General features: G+C 48.9%; 2 protein-coding genes across 2 annotated transcripts; both read right to left on the bottom strand.

The window, feature by feature from the left end:
• Positions 1-43: 43 nt before the first annotated feature.
• SAXO3 (stabilizer of axonemal microtubules 3) lies at positions 44-9,525 on the bottom strand. Its single transcript, XM_083583459.1, has 5 exons — positions 9,279-9,525; positions 8,358-8,546; positions 6,249-6,410; positions 3,349-3,476; positions 44-595 (listed from the first exon to the last, which is right to left on the bottom strand). Exons 1-5 carry the CDS (start codon positions 9,432-9,434, stop codon positions 241-243), a joined length of 990 nt encoding a protein of 329 aa, XP_083439585.1. The 5' UTR covers positions 9,435-9,525; the 3' UTR covers positions 44-240.
• Positions 9,526-13,390: 3,865 nt separating this feature from the next.
• On the bottom strand, positions 13,391-15,184 carry LOC310748143 (neurotrophic factor BDNF precursor form-like). The gene is made up of 2 exons (XM_083583749.1): positions 15,060-15,184; positions 13,391-14,105 (listed from the first exon to the last, which is right to left on the bottom strand). Exon 2 carries the CDS (start codon positions 14,081-14,083, stop codon positions 13,541-13,543), a length of 543 nt encoding a protein of 180 aa, XP_083439875.1. The 5' UTR covers positions 14,084-14,105; positions 15,060-15,184; the 3' UTR covers positions 13,391-13,540.
• Positions 15,185-16,679: the final 1,495 nt, after the last annotated feature.

The raw sequence follows: 16,679 nt of genomic DNA on the forward strand, positions 1-16,679 counted from the left end.
CGAATGGAGTTTGAGTTCTGCAAGTAAAGCTTTCCGAACCGTATTTTTGGATTGGATAATTTTTATTTCAAAGAAGAATTCGTTTTTATTCATCCAAATTTCTGCCCATATGTGCAGCGTTAACAATATCAATAGAGACTCTGTGGTCATCTCTGCAAAATGAACACAAATGCTAGATATGATAGATTCTGTAGGTTTGCTCTGCCTGATCCTTGCAAAACGCTCGCTGCCCCTGGCCTCTCACACCGGCATGGGCTTGCCACTCCCGTAGCATTTATGCTCTGTTTCGTACATGCGAGGAACGCACATGATCTCCACCACAGGCACCCGGCAGGAGACTGTGGGAGGCTTCTCCACCGGGCAGAAGCGGTCCCAGGTGCGCTTGTAGTCATGGGGAGGCTGGTAGGATTCTCGGGTCAGGGGAAGCAGACCCCGGTGGGGAACGGCAGGTATGTGTGGCCCCAGACGGGGCACTCGGGTTGCTTTGAGGAACACCTTGATGTCCCGCATTGGTTCAGGATCATGGATCACGGGGTATTCGCCACACCGCTGAAGCGAGAGAGCATCCTTCCTGGCGTAGCCTTGTCGTTCCTTGCTGCAGGAGCGAGAGGAAGGGGGGGGGATCAAAATGCGTCCATTTCTCTGAAAGTGGGGTTAAACCAAGCAGTTTAAAGGAGAGAACACTGTCTGGAAGGGGCTCCCTGTGTACACACTGCTACTCTTGGCGCTGCAGAATATGATATTATTTGGGAATAACTTACCGTATTTTTTGCTCTATAAGACGCACCTTTCCCCTCCTAAAACGTAAGGGGAAATGTGTGTGCATCTTATGGAGAGAATGCAGGCTGCGCAGCAATCCCAGAAGCCAGAATAGCGAGAGGGAGTGATGCGCAGTGCTCCCTCTTGCTGTTCTAGCTTCTGGCTTAGCCGCGTGAAGCCTCCACAGGGCAGCGGGGAGTGGCTCTGTCCCTTCCCCCACCTCCCAGAAAAGCCCCCACGAGCTGCACTCCCTTTAAAGAGTGCGTGGCTCTTGGCTGGCTTTTGCGGGAGGTGGGGGAAGGGACAGAGGGCAGCTTAGCTGCACACAGCCTCTTCCGGGCAGGGGGAGCCTTCATCTCGCTGCCCGGGAGAGGCTTCGGTGGCTATCCCAGAAGCCAGAACAGCAAGAGGCTATCCCAGAAGCCAGATCCCTCTTGCTCTTCTGGCTTCTGGGATTCAGAATATTTTTTTTCTTGCTTTCCTCCTCCAAAAACTGTTGTGATGTGGGGTTTGTGATTTCAGCTCTCTTGACATAATATGCTGGAGACAGTTCTGTAGTAACGCTTCTTTATTACAGCAAACAAGACTGAGAACTGAGGAGGGGAGAGCTACATTTATAGGGACAGGGAACTAGCTAGAAAGGATACAATTTGGAGGGAACAATATCAGGCAATCACAGTCCTGCCTTTTGGAGGAAACCAATAAGACAGAGGATCCAAATACAGCAGCTTAAATGAACCAATAGTAGCTGTACCCTCTGGAACCAAAAGGCAGTTACTTTACCCTAATGCAAATACAGACAACAATAATACAGATATAAAATCCTTTGACTCAATACACAACACCCCTCCCCCCCTAGTGAGCACTGCAGACGTAATCTCTCAGGTACTGTGGGGGCCTACAACTTCTACTTGATCTCCTGACAACAGGTATTGCCGGTTCTGGATTGGATGTTACCTGTGGTAGGGGGGGTGCTATAGGGGTTTCGTCAGGAACAGATGGAGTCCCAGACATCGCAGGGTCCCCTACCTGTACCTCGTCCTCCTGAGGACTAGCAGACCCTGGTTCATTTGCTGAAGCCCCTGGTGACTGCACCTCTGGGCCATTTTCACTCTGGTCTTGCAGCTCTGCGTCGTTAGCCAGGGATGAATTATCTGACCCCTCCCTGCTGAGCGCCCGGCGCCTCAGCTGATCTATATGTCTCTTCCAAACTTGCCCATTTTCCAAGGTCACATAGTAGGACACTGGTCCACTAGTCCGGGTGACCACACCAGCCACCCACCGCGGACCTCGTGAATAGTTCCTCACCCAGACCAGATACACAACAAAAACTAGGTGCATCTTATCGCCTGGTGCGTCTTATAGAGCGAAAAATACGGTCCTTTTTCTTGATCCTGTGATACGCCATACTTTCTTTGCATGCCTGCACTCGGGTAGCACACAGTCGTTTTATCACTGGTATTTCATTAAAATCAGAAAAATACTGATACCTATGGGACCGCCTCTCCTGGTACGTCCCACGGAGGACCTTACAGTCTTCAAACAAAAACATCTTGGAGGTTCCAGGCCACAGGGAGGTTAGGCTGGCCTCAACCAAAGCCAGGGCTTTTTCGGCCGTGGCCCCGATTTGGTGGAACGCTCTCTCACAAGAGACTAGGGCCCTGCGGGACTTGACATCTTTCCGCAGGGCTTGCAAGACAGAGCTGTTCCACCAGGCCTTTGGCCAAGGCACAGTCTGACCCCCCTCCTTTGTCAATCCTCACAGAACTCTAGCCCAATTGTTGCCATTAATTTGGTTTTGAATTGATTTTTAAATGAATTGATTTTAGAATGCTGTGTTACTTTTATTGTTGTTAGCCGCTCTGAGCCTGGCTTCAGCTGGGGAGGGCAGGATATAAATAAAATTACTGTTATTGTTTTTGTTATTTTGACAGCAAAAGGGATACCATACATAAATCGGGCAACAGCCAACATCTGCCATAATCACAGATATCACAGAGTGGGAAGGGACCATGAGGATTTTCTAGTCCAACCCCCTGCGATGCAGGAAGATACAAGCTGTCCCTGACTGGGATTGAACCTGCAACCTTGCCGTTATCAGCACAAACGCTCCAGCCAGCTAAGCTATCCAGCTGTCAAGGCACGTTAGGCATGGTTGTCAACCTAAAAAATACAAGTTCTGTGCCATTGTAAACAAGTTGTCCTAGCAGTAGCAAACAAGGGTCAAAGAGTGGAATGTGGGTTCAGAGACAAGACAATAAATAGACGAATAAATAAATGAAATAATATTTATGCCCCACCCGTCTGGCTGGGTTTCCCCAGCCACTCATTAAAAACACAATTAAACATCAAACATTAAAAACTTCCCTAAACAGGGTTGCCTTCAGATGTCTTCCAAAAGTCAGATAGTTGTTTATTTCCTTGACATCTGATGGGAGGGAGGGAGCCACTACCGAGAAGGCCCTCTGCCTGGTTCTCTGTAACCTCGCAGTTGCACCCTAGAGGATTGTGGGAAGGGAGTGCAGGCAGTGGCAGAGGTGTCTGGGGTGGGTGAAGGGGCGGGGAGACAACCTTGGAAGTGCTACTTACTCAGTGAAGGGATGGAAGTCCCGGCTGGTGACAGAGATATAGGGGTCATTCAGCCGCAGAACTGCCTTGTCCCGGATGTAGAAGGGTTTGCCTGCCATCTCTTCATTCCGTGTGCTGGCCACAATGGACTGCGGAGAGCAAAGGAGCAAAGCCACTGTTGTGCGTGGAAGTCTTGAAGTCCTCAGCCCATCAGAGTGGACAACCCCAACCAAGCCTGGTATTAATCACGCAACATTCTTGAGTGCCACCCGCAAAAGAGGATTGGTTATTCAAATTAGCTGAATTTACAGAACTAGCGAAATTAACTGCAGCAATAAGATATAAAACAAATCAGAAATTAAGGTCACAATGGGTATGGTTTGAAGAATAAATGAGTAAACACTGCTCTAAAGAGAGCATGCTGATATGTTTAGACTAAGCTTGTAAAGTTGATTTAGATAATATATTAGTACAATAAAATAAGTAAGGTATTTATTTATATTATATTATATTTATTATATATTTTATTTTATTTATTATAAGGTATTTATATATTATTTACAAGAATTGCAATGTAAATAAGAACTTTAAAGGAATAAAGATGATGAGCACTGGTGGAGGGAAGTCACAAGGGTGTGTCACACCATCCACCTATTTTATGCATTTTTTCTTTACCTATATCTTCTTTCCTTTTTTTGGTTTGTTTGCTTGTAAGTATATGTATGTTACTGGTTTGTATGTATGTTAAATAAATTTAAAAAATTATTTTTTTAAAAAACAACGTTCTTGAGTGCCTCCCAGGGCCCAGCAATGACTGAGCTGCCATTTTTATTTCCCACAATGCCCCTGGAGCAATGCTGTCTCAAGGGCATTGTAGGGGAAAGGAAAGGGTGTAGCTCCTTGTAGCTGCTGTCACTGCCAAGGAAACCTGCCAGAATCAGGAGGGGACTTTCTCAGATCCTTGTCCCAAGCCTTAGTTAGAGCTCTTGGGTCTCAAGCACATGACCTGCTTTCTTTGATTGGCAGGCCAGCAAAATAAAGAAGGATGTCAAAGAAAAGACCAGGCATGTTGGGGAAGGGATAGGGAAGGCCCAATACCAAGATCGGAATCCCACCTCGAACTTGCTGCAGAGGCACCGAGGATAACCCAAATACAGTCCATACCTCGGGTTAAATTTGCTTCAAGTTGAGCGCGTTCGAGTTGCACTGCGCGGCAACCCGGAAGTAATGGAGCGCGTTAGTTACGGGTTTTGCCGCTTGTGCATGCGCAGATGCTCAAAATGACGTCACGCGCATGCGCAGAAGTGGCGAAAAGCGACGCGTGCGTGCGCAGACGTGCCGTCGCTAGATACGTTTACCTCTAGATGCGAACAGGGCTCTGGAACGGATCCCGTTCGTATCTAGAAGTACCACTGTATAAGCAGTTAGGCCAGGGATAGAGAAGGAACTGCAAATGTTGTTGAACTACAACAGCTCCCATCACCTCTCACATCATTGACTGCATTGGCAGCAGCTGATGGGAGCTGGGGGTCCCACAATATCTAGAGGGACACAGGTTTTCCTTCCCACTAAAAGCAGCCAGCACAAACCTTCCCCACATGCCAGGAAATAATGGATACTGATTGGTCTGATTCCGTGCGTAGCATGCAAAGATGTGCAAGCTTTTGTTGGAATCCATCTGTCTCAAGAGACAATGGAGTGCACCTCTGGGGGTGAAGCCAAATTGACCTCCCTGGGGCGCAAGCCTGGGCAGTGTGTATGGAGGTCCTGGGCTGCCCAGATGACAAGACACCCCCGCCCCCGGCCTCACTGATGTGGCCCAAAGGACAGCAGAGCAAGACATTTGGCACCAGCTGGGCTGCAAGAGTTGCTGGAAGGTGTACAAGGTGTCTTAAGGTCTCCACTCTGGATTTGTGTAGGGTTTACTTTACTCCTGTTATGTACTGAGCTGAATCCTAGAACAATAGGATCCAGAATGCAGCAGTCTGATTGGTCTGCAGGAGCCACCCAATCCAGCTCCAGGTGGAAGTGAATCAGTGACCTGATTGGCCTGCAGGAGCAGCCAATCAGGCTCCTGGATGAAGTGACTCAGCTACCTGATTGGCCTGCAGGAGCAGCCAATCAGGCTTCTGGAGGAGATGAATCCGCAACCTGATTGGCCTACAGGAGAAGCCTGGAATTAGCCAATCACGTGGGGCCCATTGTGTAAATAATGTATATATAGCTAGATGTTTTGGGGAAAGATTCATTCATTGCTACTATGAGCTGAATAAAGACCATGAAATTCACACTCGACTCCGAGTATATTTCAACTCCTTAGCCTTTTCTACTCCTGAAGATATCTCACAAGGCAGCAGAGGTTTGGATCAGTTTTCCTTCTCCTAGATGGGCTACCTTCCCAGTCTGACAAGTCCCATCTGCCTCTCACTTCCTTCCACAGATGGTGCAGAAACTACCTTCTTGACCGCTGGACCCACGATTGGTCACATCTGTTCATTCTGCCAGAGCCTGTCTTGGCATGCATGTTAAAGTCCCTAACTCACTGAGGCTTTGAGACCCATCAGCCAACCCTCACCTGGTTTAGCTGGCCAATCAAAGGCGTTCCTGGGGTGTGGCCACTGTCGTAGACTGACAGCTTCTAAGAGCCACAGGTGAGAGCTGAGTGCAGGTGGGGACCAAAGGTGGACAAAGCACCCCAGAAGTAGCACAACATGTCCCCCACCAAAGGCACTACCCCCTCCCCTAACACCCTAAATATATATGCAAGCAATTGTTTGTAAGGTATGCAAAACCAAGCATCCTTTACGTAGAGATTGTCAACTGGTTAACCTAAAACAGAACACAAAGATGTCTTGGTCAAAAGGAAGAGGATGTCCAGCATAGGGGGGATGTCCTCTCCCTGCTTCAGAAACACCAGATACCTTGGATGGTCCATTCAGGTGATGGTCAGCCAAGCCAAATGGCTGAGGCCCAGCATGGAAAGTGGGCTCTTGTGGGAGATTGGGCCAGCCAGGGTAGCGTTCCCTCGTCTCGCTCTTCTGGTTGCCCATGGTCAGCGGGAACCTCCATGCTCTCAGCTGCAGCTGTCAGGGAGAAGAGCAGAAACAGGGGTACAGAGAAGAAGGGGTTGGGGAACGGGCTCCATGACTGCGCAAGGACACCCTCCCGTGCAAATGTTTCCTCATTTGCCGCGGGGAGTTTGCCTCCTTCAGCCTGGTGTTTTCAAACAGAGCCATGGAGGAAAGATGATTTGTCTCACCATCACCTTGTCACTTGAGGCTCTTCATTCTTCCCCTTGAACAGGGGCTTCTGCTGGAAAACCATCTTCATGTATGCGACAACGGCCGCGAGAGTTTTAATAGCACAAGGATGGAAGACTGAAGAAACCCCAACTGAAGAATCATGGCAAGAAAAATTGATGGACTATGCAGAACTGGCAAAACTGACATATAAACTACGGGACAAGGATAACTGTGACTTTAAAGATGAATGGGAACCCTTTACAAAGTATTTGAAGATGCAACAAAGTGAACTGGACTCCTTGGCTGGCTTTGAATAAACATTCACAAACTTTTTATTGATAATAATCAGCTAAATAGTTTGAGGATCTATACAACTGTGTAACATGCAGAAAACAGCATTTTTAGAGAAATCAAAGACTGGGACTGAGGGAAGTTGGGGGGTGGGGTGGGTTGGTTTCTGTGGGGGGAGGGAGGGGGAGGGAGGAAAAATGGGGGGGAAATAAGGATGATATGTTTCTGGATAATATGTTTTGTTTTAATTTTGAATAAAAAAGTTATTTTTAAAAAAAAGAACAGGGGCTTCTGGGAAACTCTCTGCAGAATCCTCACCCCTGTTCCATTCTCCTGCCTGGACTGCAATCACAGAGTAAGGGGAGTGTGGGGCTCCATCGATGATATTTTGAGATTACTCCCTGAATGTTCAGCTGATTCAGTGTGTTTCTAGATGGTGGCTTTATACAGCAAACCTCTTCCTCAGGTCTGATTTTTTTGTGTTTTGTATTTGACACACATACCCATTTTTTTCAGTCACAGGTATTCACTGCTATTCCACCACTGCTTGCTCATTGACACTAGCGGGCGGAGTTTGACAGAATGTGTCCAACTGGGGTTTTTTTGAGGGGATTTTTAAGTGTGTGTGTCACCCACTGCCTTTAACTCTACTGGGCATGCATGCGAATACTTCTGTACCCATTTGTATACATCTTTAAATTAAAATAAAGGAACCCTAGAAAAGCATACAAGAGCAGATGCTTCTAATCTTAATATTATCATGTTTCGTAATGAACTGAAAGGGGGGCTTGTGATTTTTCAGACCAAGTAGGCTGCAAGTAAATAAATAAAAATACTTAGCTAAAAGTAGAATTAATCAGAATATTTGAAACTGAAATGCTTGCTGAGGTCACTTGGGTGATGTTGTGGCGCATTCTAGTGGTGCAACTGGCAACCTGACTGAGCAATAGGCATGGCTTCCACAAACTGGCAAATCGTGGTGCAGGTAGCTCAGTCCTGCTCCTCCCCCAAATCCTGGCTATGCCGGGCTCAATTGAATTTACTTCTGAGTAAGCTCACACAGAACCAGGCTGTAATTTATAGACTGGATTCATTCCACCCATTCCTTCCTCAGTAAAGCCACCAAGCCTAGGGAACTTCCAGAACTGTCACTATTTGGGGGTGGGATTCAGTCACAAATTCAGGTTGTGCAGTTTAGTTGGCTGGAAACTCTTGCGCAACAAACCTGCTTCTGCAAAAGATCGGACTTTTTACAAGAAGGAAAGTGACAGGGAAAAACACACTGGGAGTTCCCATAACACTTGGGTTGGCACAACACCGTCTGACCTCCCTGAAAGCAAATCATGACAAAAGCATATTAAATTGCCAACTTTGTCTAATCCCCCTGCAAACAAATGCAGACAAATCCTCAATACACTGGTCATCTGGATGCGCCCCTTGACCATTTGGGCTTCTATTCCCCTTCCCAGATCTCAGAGCTTCCTGCTTGCCCCTTACCTTCTCTCTCAAATCTTTGTTGTAGAGGACGTCCCAGTGTGCATAGGCGACAGAGTAGCGGGGGTGAGCCAGGACTCCCCCGTGGGTTTTCGGGCCATAAGCGAGTTGTGAGGTGGTTGTCAAGCGTGGGATGACCTCATCTCGGAAGTCCTTCTCAGATGCTGGGGGCAGCGGCTCATAGATTGTAGACTGGCGATGAGCGAAACGGGGGTGCGAGGGAGGAGGTGGGGGAAAGAGCATAAAGGGCAGCAATGGGACAAACCATTAGGAAACAGGAAAATGGGTGCATGGATGAAAAACAGAACCAAGACCCCGCCCCCCCGTAAGACCCATTTATTCCCGCAGGAGTTCTGGTTCCAGGCAGCATCAGCCCGCCTGCAGAATACCTAGACAGGGGTCAGCAAACATTTTCAGCAGGGGCCGGGTCCACTGTCCCTCAGACCTTGTGGGGGGCCAGACTGTATTTTGGGGAAAAATATATGAATGAATTCCTATGCCCCACAAATAACCCAGAGGTGCATTTTAAATAAAAGGACACATTCTACTCATGGAAAAACACCAGGCAGGCCCCACAAATAACCTAGAGATGCATTTTAAATAAAAGGGCACATTCTACTCATGGAAAAACACACTGATTCCCGGACCACCTGGAGGCCGGATTTAGAAGGTGATTGGGCCAGATGCGGCCTCCGCGGCCTTAGTTTGCCTACCCATGACCTAGAGGCATAGCTGTCAACTTTTCCCTTTCCTTGCCATGAATCCTATTCGGAATAAGGGAATTTCCCGTAAAAAATGGGAAACGTTGACAGCTATGCCTAGAGGTAGCGGGAGGGGGTGTCAGTCCCCCGCTACAAACCACATCGCTTCCACTAATCCGAATTGCACCAGCCACCCCCCTGAAAGTCACCAGCTTTGGCTCACTCGTGCATAGGGCGGCGGGAAGGGCAGCGGGGGGCTGTAGTTGAGCCCCACTCCGCTGCTGGTCAGCCTCCAGTCATGCCTGCGTCCCTGCCGGGGCACCAGCGTCGGGGAGTCCACCTCCCAGTCGAAGGGGAAGGCGGAGAAAGTGCCCGCCATGTCCGCCTCCGCTTTTGGGACATGGTTGCCGGGCGGCCGGGCGGAGGAGGAGGAGGCGGCGGCTGGTACCCTGGGCACCAGGAAAGGGGCGGGGCCCCTGGAACGTTAGCGACAAACGTCGCCATGGAGATGGAACGCTCGGCAGCCGGGCGTTCTAGCGCCCCCTTTGATCGAGCCCTGGATTCCATCCGGTCCGGTCCTAATGAGCCCCAATGGGATGCTGGACCGCTGTGGAAGGGGGAGCCAGGGCTGCACCTGGATTTCCTGGGAGCCGGAAGGCCTGCTAAGGATAGTTGCTACTGAGTGCTAAAGGCCGTGGCTTAACGGGTGGGGTGCAATCTCTTGTTGTGTGCAGCCCACCCTATTCGTGTTTACTGAGGAGTAAGCCCCTACCCGGTCCCTCAGCCCTTTCCGCCTTGCTCCCAAGTAAGCGTGCATCGGGACTGTAACTTCAGTCGGAGGATGATGGTTCTTATCATCCTTCATTGCATGCACGCACAAATGGGAGCTGCAACATAATGTTGCAGTATGGCAGGGGCAGAGGACCTGTGCCCGTTCCATTGGTGTTGGACGCCAACTCCCATCAGCCTCTTCGAGGACATCTGGTCTCGTCCCGCCTCTGTTTTCTGTCTCCACACTGCCTGCCTCCCATGGCCACTGATCAAAGCAAGCAGTTATTGCAGTTCAAAGGCCTTTAGAAGACATCTTTATTATTAACATTTTTATTGTTGCTGTTGTTAATATTATTACTGAAAGGTTATGTCCAGTCAAATTCGACTATGGGGTGTGGTGCTCATCTCCGCCTTCAAGCCGAGGGAGCCGGTGTTTGTCCACAGACAGCTTTTCCGGGTCATGTGGCCAGCATGACTAAACCACTTGTGGCACATGGGACACCGAGAAGAGTACTAGAGCGCATGGAAATGCTGTTTACCTTCCTGCTGCAGGGGTACCTATTTATCTACTTGTGCTGGTATGGTTGGCAGAAGCTGGGACAAAGAGACAGGGGCTCACCCCATCACTCGGATCTGAACTACCGATCTTACGATCAGCAAACCCGTTGTTGTCATCCCTGTTTTCATTGGAGAAAAGTTGGAGGGTGTGACAGACCCTCCAAGTGTCCCTATTTTCCAGGGAGAGTCTCGGATTTACAGAAGCCTTCCCTGTTTCCAATTTGATCCCAGAATGTCCCACCTTTCCTTAAAGGTAAAGGGACCCCTGGCCATTAGGTCCAGTCGTGGCCGACTCTGGGGTTGCGGCGCTCATCTCTGTCAGATGGGCAGGGTATAAATAATAATGTTATTGCTACTATCATTAGGGAATAGAACTTCCCTATTTTCACTGGAGAAACATTGGAGGGTATGTGGGCAGAGACCTTGATGAGTCAGCTCTTCCAACCTTCCCCAAGCCTTGTTAGCTCCCGGGAGATACGTCAGCAGGACGTCATGCACCATTGATACTCTTGTGTAGGCCTTCCAAGGGGCAGCCGTCAGAGACAGCCCTGCTCAGAGAAATTGGATAGGAGAAAGCTCTTTAACGCAACAAAAGAAGCAAGAACATTTTAAACAATGCGTCTGCTAGGGCTGCAAGAGACCCGTCTCAGGTATGGACGGCTTAAGAGAGCAGAGCCTCTTGCGTGGATCTTAAAAGCCAGGACACGTTCATTACAGGGAGGAAATGGTTTCTGGGGTAACCTGGTCCTAAGCCATTTCTTAGGGCTTCAAAGGTCATTGCTGGCACTGCTAAATGGAGCCCGGAAACAAACAGGCAATCAGTACAGATGGAATCAGTTCTGATCTTGAAGCGCCGGATAACAATCTGGCGTTTTGTACTAATTGAAGTTTCCGGGCTCTTTTCAAAGGGCAACCTTGCAATAAAGAACACTGCAGTTAATCCTTCCTAGAAATTAAAAAAGGAGAACCTTTTGCAATTTTACAGTTGGGTGCTTTCTTCAAATCGTGTGTTTTCCAGCTATCACAGGTGTGGCGGAGAACCTTGGTCCCTCCAGATATTGCTGAGCTGCAGGGGCCAGTGAAGGGAATATTTATATATTATATATTATATTTATAATATAACGTTGCAGGGTGGAGAGCTGAATTTCAGAATCCCATCCGCTCCGTTCCGTTTCCCCTCCCTCCCTGCTTTTCCCAGTTGGAGCATCAGACTAGGACCTGGGAGTCCAGGGTTCGGATCCCCACTCAACCATGAGGTTCACAGGGTGACCTTGGGCCAGTCACTGCCTCACAGGGTTGTTGTGGGGCTCAAATGAGGCAGGGGCGAAACCGTGAGCTCCTTGGAGAAAAAGGGTAGGATATGAATATAATCAATCCATAAACAGTCAGTGAACATGCAGGCTACTTGGAGGCAGGGTTCCTTATGATGTTATTCTAGAGGGCTTTTGTACTTCTGCAAGCTGAGGGACTCCCCCAAGCCCGCTGATGCCCAAGGCTTGTGTGCGATCCTAAGGAGCACCCATCAACTGCAACCCACACCTCCAAAAATAAAGGCTTGCCATTTTACTTTCAGCCATCCAATGGCACTCAGGGTCAGTGCACACTTTCACTTTTGGAGTTCCAGGTGGGTGGAATGGATTTGGAGAGGGTAGGGTGCATTTTATTGATTTATTTATTGAATTTATATACCGCCCTATATCCAGGGGTCTCCTGCGTGTTCCTCGCAACCCTGAGAACCAGTGAGGACCAACTTGAATTAAAATTGGGGGGAGACCCAGCCCCTCATAATTGATCACATGACACAGTGCATATGTGCCACAGCTAAAAATTAGCCGATGTTTCTTCAAAGCTAAAAGAACTAAGTCAGCATGAGTCAGCGGCCTACAATGACTCATGCAACCTTTCACCAAATTGTACTTGTATATATAGAGTGGTCAGTGTTAGTGCTGTTTGTGGGTTGGTTGGTTGGTAGAAAGCTGGTTGTGTTTGATATGAATAAAGCTATTGGTCGTGGTTGGAGAAGACGACTTTTAAGAATAAAAGCAGCAATACCCTGCAAAGTAAAGGTAAAGGGACCCCTGACCATTACGTCCAGTCGTGGCTGACTCTGGGGTTGCGGTGCTCATCTCGCTTTATTGGCCGAGGGAGCCGGCGTACAGCTTCCGGGTCATGTGGCCAGCATGACTAAGCTGCTTCTGGCGAACCAGAGCAGCGCACGGAAACGCCGTTTACCTTCCCGCCGGAGCGGTACCTATTTATCTACTTGCACTTTGACATACTTTCGAACTGCTAGGTTGGCAGGAGCAGGGACTGAACAACGGGAGCTCACCCCGTTGTGGGGATTTGAACCGCCGACCTTCTGATCGGCAAGTCCTAGGCTCTGTGGTTTAACCCACAGCACCACCCACGCCCCTATACTCTGCAAAGTACTCTTTCTCAAAGACTCTTTTGTGCCAACTAAGGCCTGAGGACTAGGCAAAGGAGTAAAAAGGTCAGAACCTTTTCTTTTTCAAACACTGACAATGTGTACTATTTTAATGGCAATGCCCATCAACTTTGGGGGTCCCCGGCCCCCTCAAATATTTTATTGGTGGGCAAAGACCCCCTTGGCCCCTAAGAAGTGGCTCCTGTGGTGTGATGTCACACAGGAAAAACGTGCCCTTTTGAAAAACTAGGCTTGGAATTGGGTAGGAGGAGTGAGCAGGTAGGTGAGGAGGAGTTGCTTGGGGCAACAGGTGTTCTGGGAACAAGGAGAAGGAAATAGGTAGAACTTGGTGAGGGGTGTGTGTGTGAAGGCCATCTTGGCAGCTTGGCACAGGGGCAGGGATATGGGGTTCATGGTGCCTTGGGAATCCAGTGCTGCGTTGCTGGGGAAACAAGCCCCTCTTGAGATCTAATGCTCTCCAAAGGAGACTCGGGCGTGAATAGGTGTTAAGAAGCCATTTTTCTTAAAGACATGACTGTCTCCGACACGTCTCGATTCCCAATGGAAACATGACTCTGGAATCTGGCTACCACTTGGCACAGATGGGGGGGTGGGGTGGCCCCATTTGTTTATTTGTTTCAAAAGGGGAAAGGGAAGGCGATGTGGGCCCTTATCCCCAAAGACCTGTGGCTAAGGCCTCCTAGGGTCGCCCACTGCCCCAGCAAAGCCTGTTATGATGTCTCCTGCCCGCCATATTCCGCTGCGTCTTGCTGCTGCGGTCGTATTTTGCAGACACACCCTGCGTCTATCCTGACAAAGCGCCAGGCAGCAGTCTTCTTGGAATCCATAGTGAAGGCCCTCACATAGGTCTGGGTCGTCTGGCACTCAGAGATCCAGTAGTTTCGATCCACCCCGCGGCAACCGCCCGCAGTTCCCCTTCTGGGTGTGCACTTGGTCTCGAAGAAGTATTGCTTCAGTCGGCCGTGAGGCGTCTGAAACTCAGAGAGCAGCGTCACGTTCCTGCCACGGATGTCCACAGCTGTATGTTTGTCTGCCACCCAAGCGCTCGTGCTGTCACACACGGCCAACGTCACCTCGGCGGCGTCCGACAAGGGTTGGGTGGTCGGCTCGCTTCTAGAAAGCGCAACACGGGGAGACAGGAACTCCTCGTCCCCGACTGGAGGAGCATGAGTGCCGAGGACGTCAGCGGCGTTGGGAAGCGGGGTGGCATGAGAGACAACGCAAAGCCATGCGGTGACCACAGTAATCAGCATGGCTTCCTCTATGATGGGGAACCTGTGCAGGAAGTGGGGAAAGGCAAGCCTGGGAAAATGCGTCCGCCAATAAAACGTCCCATCCACAACACAGGTTACCAGCATGTGGTCCCCCCCCCAAAGGCCACATCAACCTCATGGATTTAGGGCAAATCCTAGCTTCCCTGCCCCCCAATAATTTTCGTACTTTCGCAAACTTTGGAGCTCCCCTAAACCTGCTGATACCTCTTTTTTTTTTTTAAAAAAAGGAATTACATTTATATCTCACTTTTCCATCAAAGAGCTCAAGGTAATGTATACAGTGGTACCTCGGGTAAAATACTTAATTCGTTCTGGAGATCTGTTCTTAACCTGAAACTGTTCTTAACCTGAAGCACCACTTTAGCTAATGGGGCCTCCCGCTGCTGCTGCGCCACTGCTGCACGATTTCTGTTCTCATCCTGAAGCAAAGTTCTTAACCTGAGGTAATATTTCTGGGTTAGTAGAATCTGTAACCTGAAGTGTATGTAACCTGAAGCATATGTAACCTGAGGTACGACTGTACATGGTTCTCTTCCTCTCCATCTTAACCAAGGGTGCCAACTTGGGGGATGGGGAGCCCCCTCAAATATTTTATGGGTGGGGAGGGAGACAAAGATATATTGGCCCCTAGGAATTGGCTCCTAGGCTCTCAACAACCCCGTGAGGTAGGTTAGGCTGAGAGATCGCGACTGTCCCAAGGTCACCCAGGGAACTTTATGGCTGAGCAGGGATTTGAAGCCCAGTCTCCCAGGCCCTAATCCAGCACTCCAGCAGTACTTCCTCCTGAACTTCACAAATAGAGGGAATGACAGTGCAAGATTGTGTCCATCCCTCCACCTGTTATAAAAGTGATTTTCCCAACCTTTCTGCCAGATCCAGGGCCCAATTGTTAACAACAGCAACCTTCACCACGGGAAATTTTCTTCTTAATTTTGTAAATTTTTTTTACCTTTACTTACTGGGATCTGTTTTCTCCTCTACCTCTCGATTCACTCTTCTTTCTTCTCCCTTTCTTGCTCTATCACTCTCTCCCCTTTCTGTTCTGATGACATTTGCAGTGCTGCCGTTGCAGACCACCGTAAGTCAACAGAGCTCTCTTTTTTGGCTACAGCAAACAAGAGGTCAAAGTACCCGGATATGGTGTCTTTTAGGACTTTGTCCTTCTGTGGCCAACTAGAATCTGCTGAAGAGAACATTTGGGTAGTTTCATGAATTCCTCAGGGCCAGGGGCCTGAAGTTATTTGGCTGCACTAAACTAGAATCTGACAGAACTTATTAGATATACAGTGGTACCTCAGGTTAAGTACTTAGTTCGTTCCGGAGGTCCGTACTTAACCTGAAACTGTTCTTAACCTGAAGCACCACTTTAGCTAATGGGGTCTCCTGCTGCTGCTGCACAACCAGAGCACGATTTCTGTTCTCATCCTGAAGCGAAGTTCTTAACCTGAAGCACTATTTCTGGGTTAGCAGAGTCTGTAACCTGAAGCGTATGTAACCTGAGGTACCACTGTATACAGTCATCCCTTGGTTTTCGAACAGCTTAGTTCTCGAATGTTTTGGCTCCGGAACGCCACAGACCCGGAAGTGACTGTTCCACTTTGCAAACAATTTTTGGAAGCTGAGCGTCCGATGGGGCTTCCGTGGCTTCCGATTGGCTGCAGGAGTTTCCTGCAGCCAATCTGAAGCCACGCTTTGGTTTCCGAACGTTTTGGAAATCGAACAGACTTCTGGAACGGATTCTGTTCGACTTCCAAGGTACGACTGTATAGAGGCACTTGCCTCTGTCGAATCACAGCTCGGGCATTTCATGGAGATTACAGCTGGGGAGGGTGGCAAGTACTGCAGGCACGCGTGTGGTGCCCACAGTGGTTTCTCTGGTTTGCTAATGTGCCCACAGGTCTAAAACTGTTGGAGACCATTGCCCAAAGGCAGTCCAACTCTTCATAAGGACTTGCAACTCCACAGCAAGCCATCAGGTGGCGCTGAGGGCCAAAGGACACTTTCCCCTTCCAAAGTTCAAAGCCGCAGAAGTGGAGGACTATAGCATGGGTAGGCAACCTAAGGCCCAGGGGCCGGATCTGGCCCAATCGCCTTCTAAATCCGGCCCGCGGACGGTCTCGGAATCAGTGTGTTTTTACATGAGTAAAATGTGTCCTTTTATTCAAAATGCATCTCTGGGTTATTTGTGGGGCCTACCTGGTGTTTTTACATGAGTAGAATGTGTGCTTTTATTTAAAATGCATCTCTGGGTTCTCTCTGGGGCATAGGAATTTGTTCATTTTTTTTCTTTTTCCCAAAATATAGTCCTGCCTCCCACAAGGTCTGAGGGACAGTGGACTGGCCCCCTGTTGAAGAAGTTTACTGACCCCTGGACGATAGTGTGGATGTGCAAAACACAGCTTGTGGAGATAACACACCACACATTTAAAGGCTCCCCACCTGAAAAGAATACCAGGAACTGTACAGTGGTACCTCGGGTTACATACACTTCAGGTTACAGACTCTGCTAACCCAGAAATAGTACCTTGGTTTAAGAACTTTGCTTCAGGATGAGAAAAGAAATCGCGTGGCAGCA

Source organism: Podarcis filfolensis (assembly GCF_964270895.1).
Source record: "Podarcis filfolensis genome assembly, chromosome: 13".
Lineage (NCBI taxonomy): Eukaryota > Metazoa > Chordata > Lepidosauria > Squamata > Lacertidae > Podarcis > Podarcis filfolensis.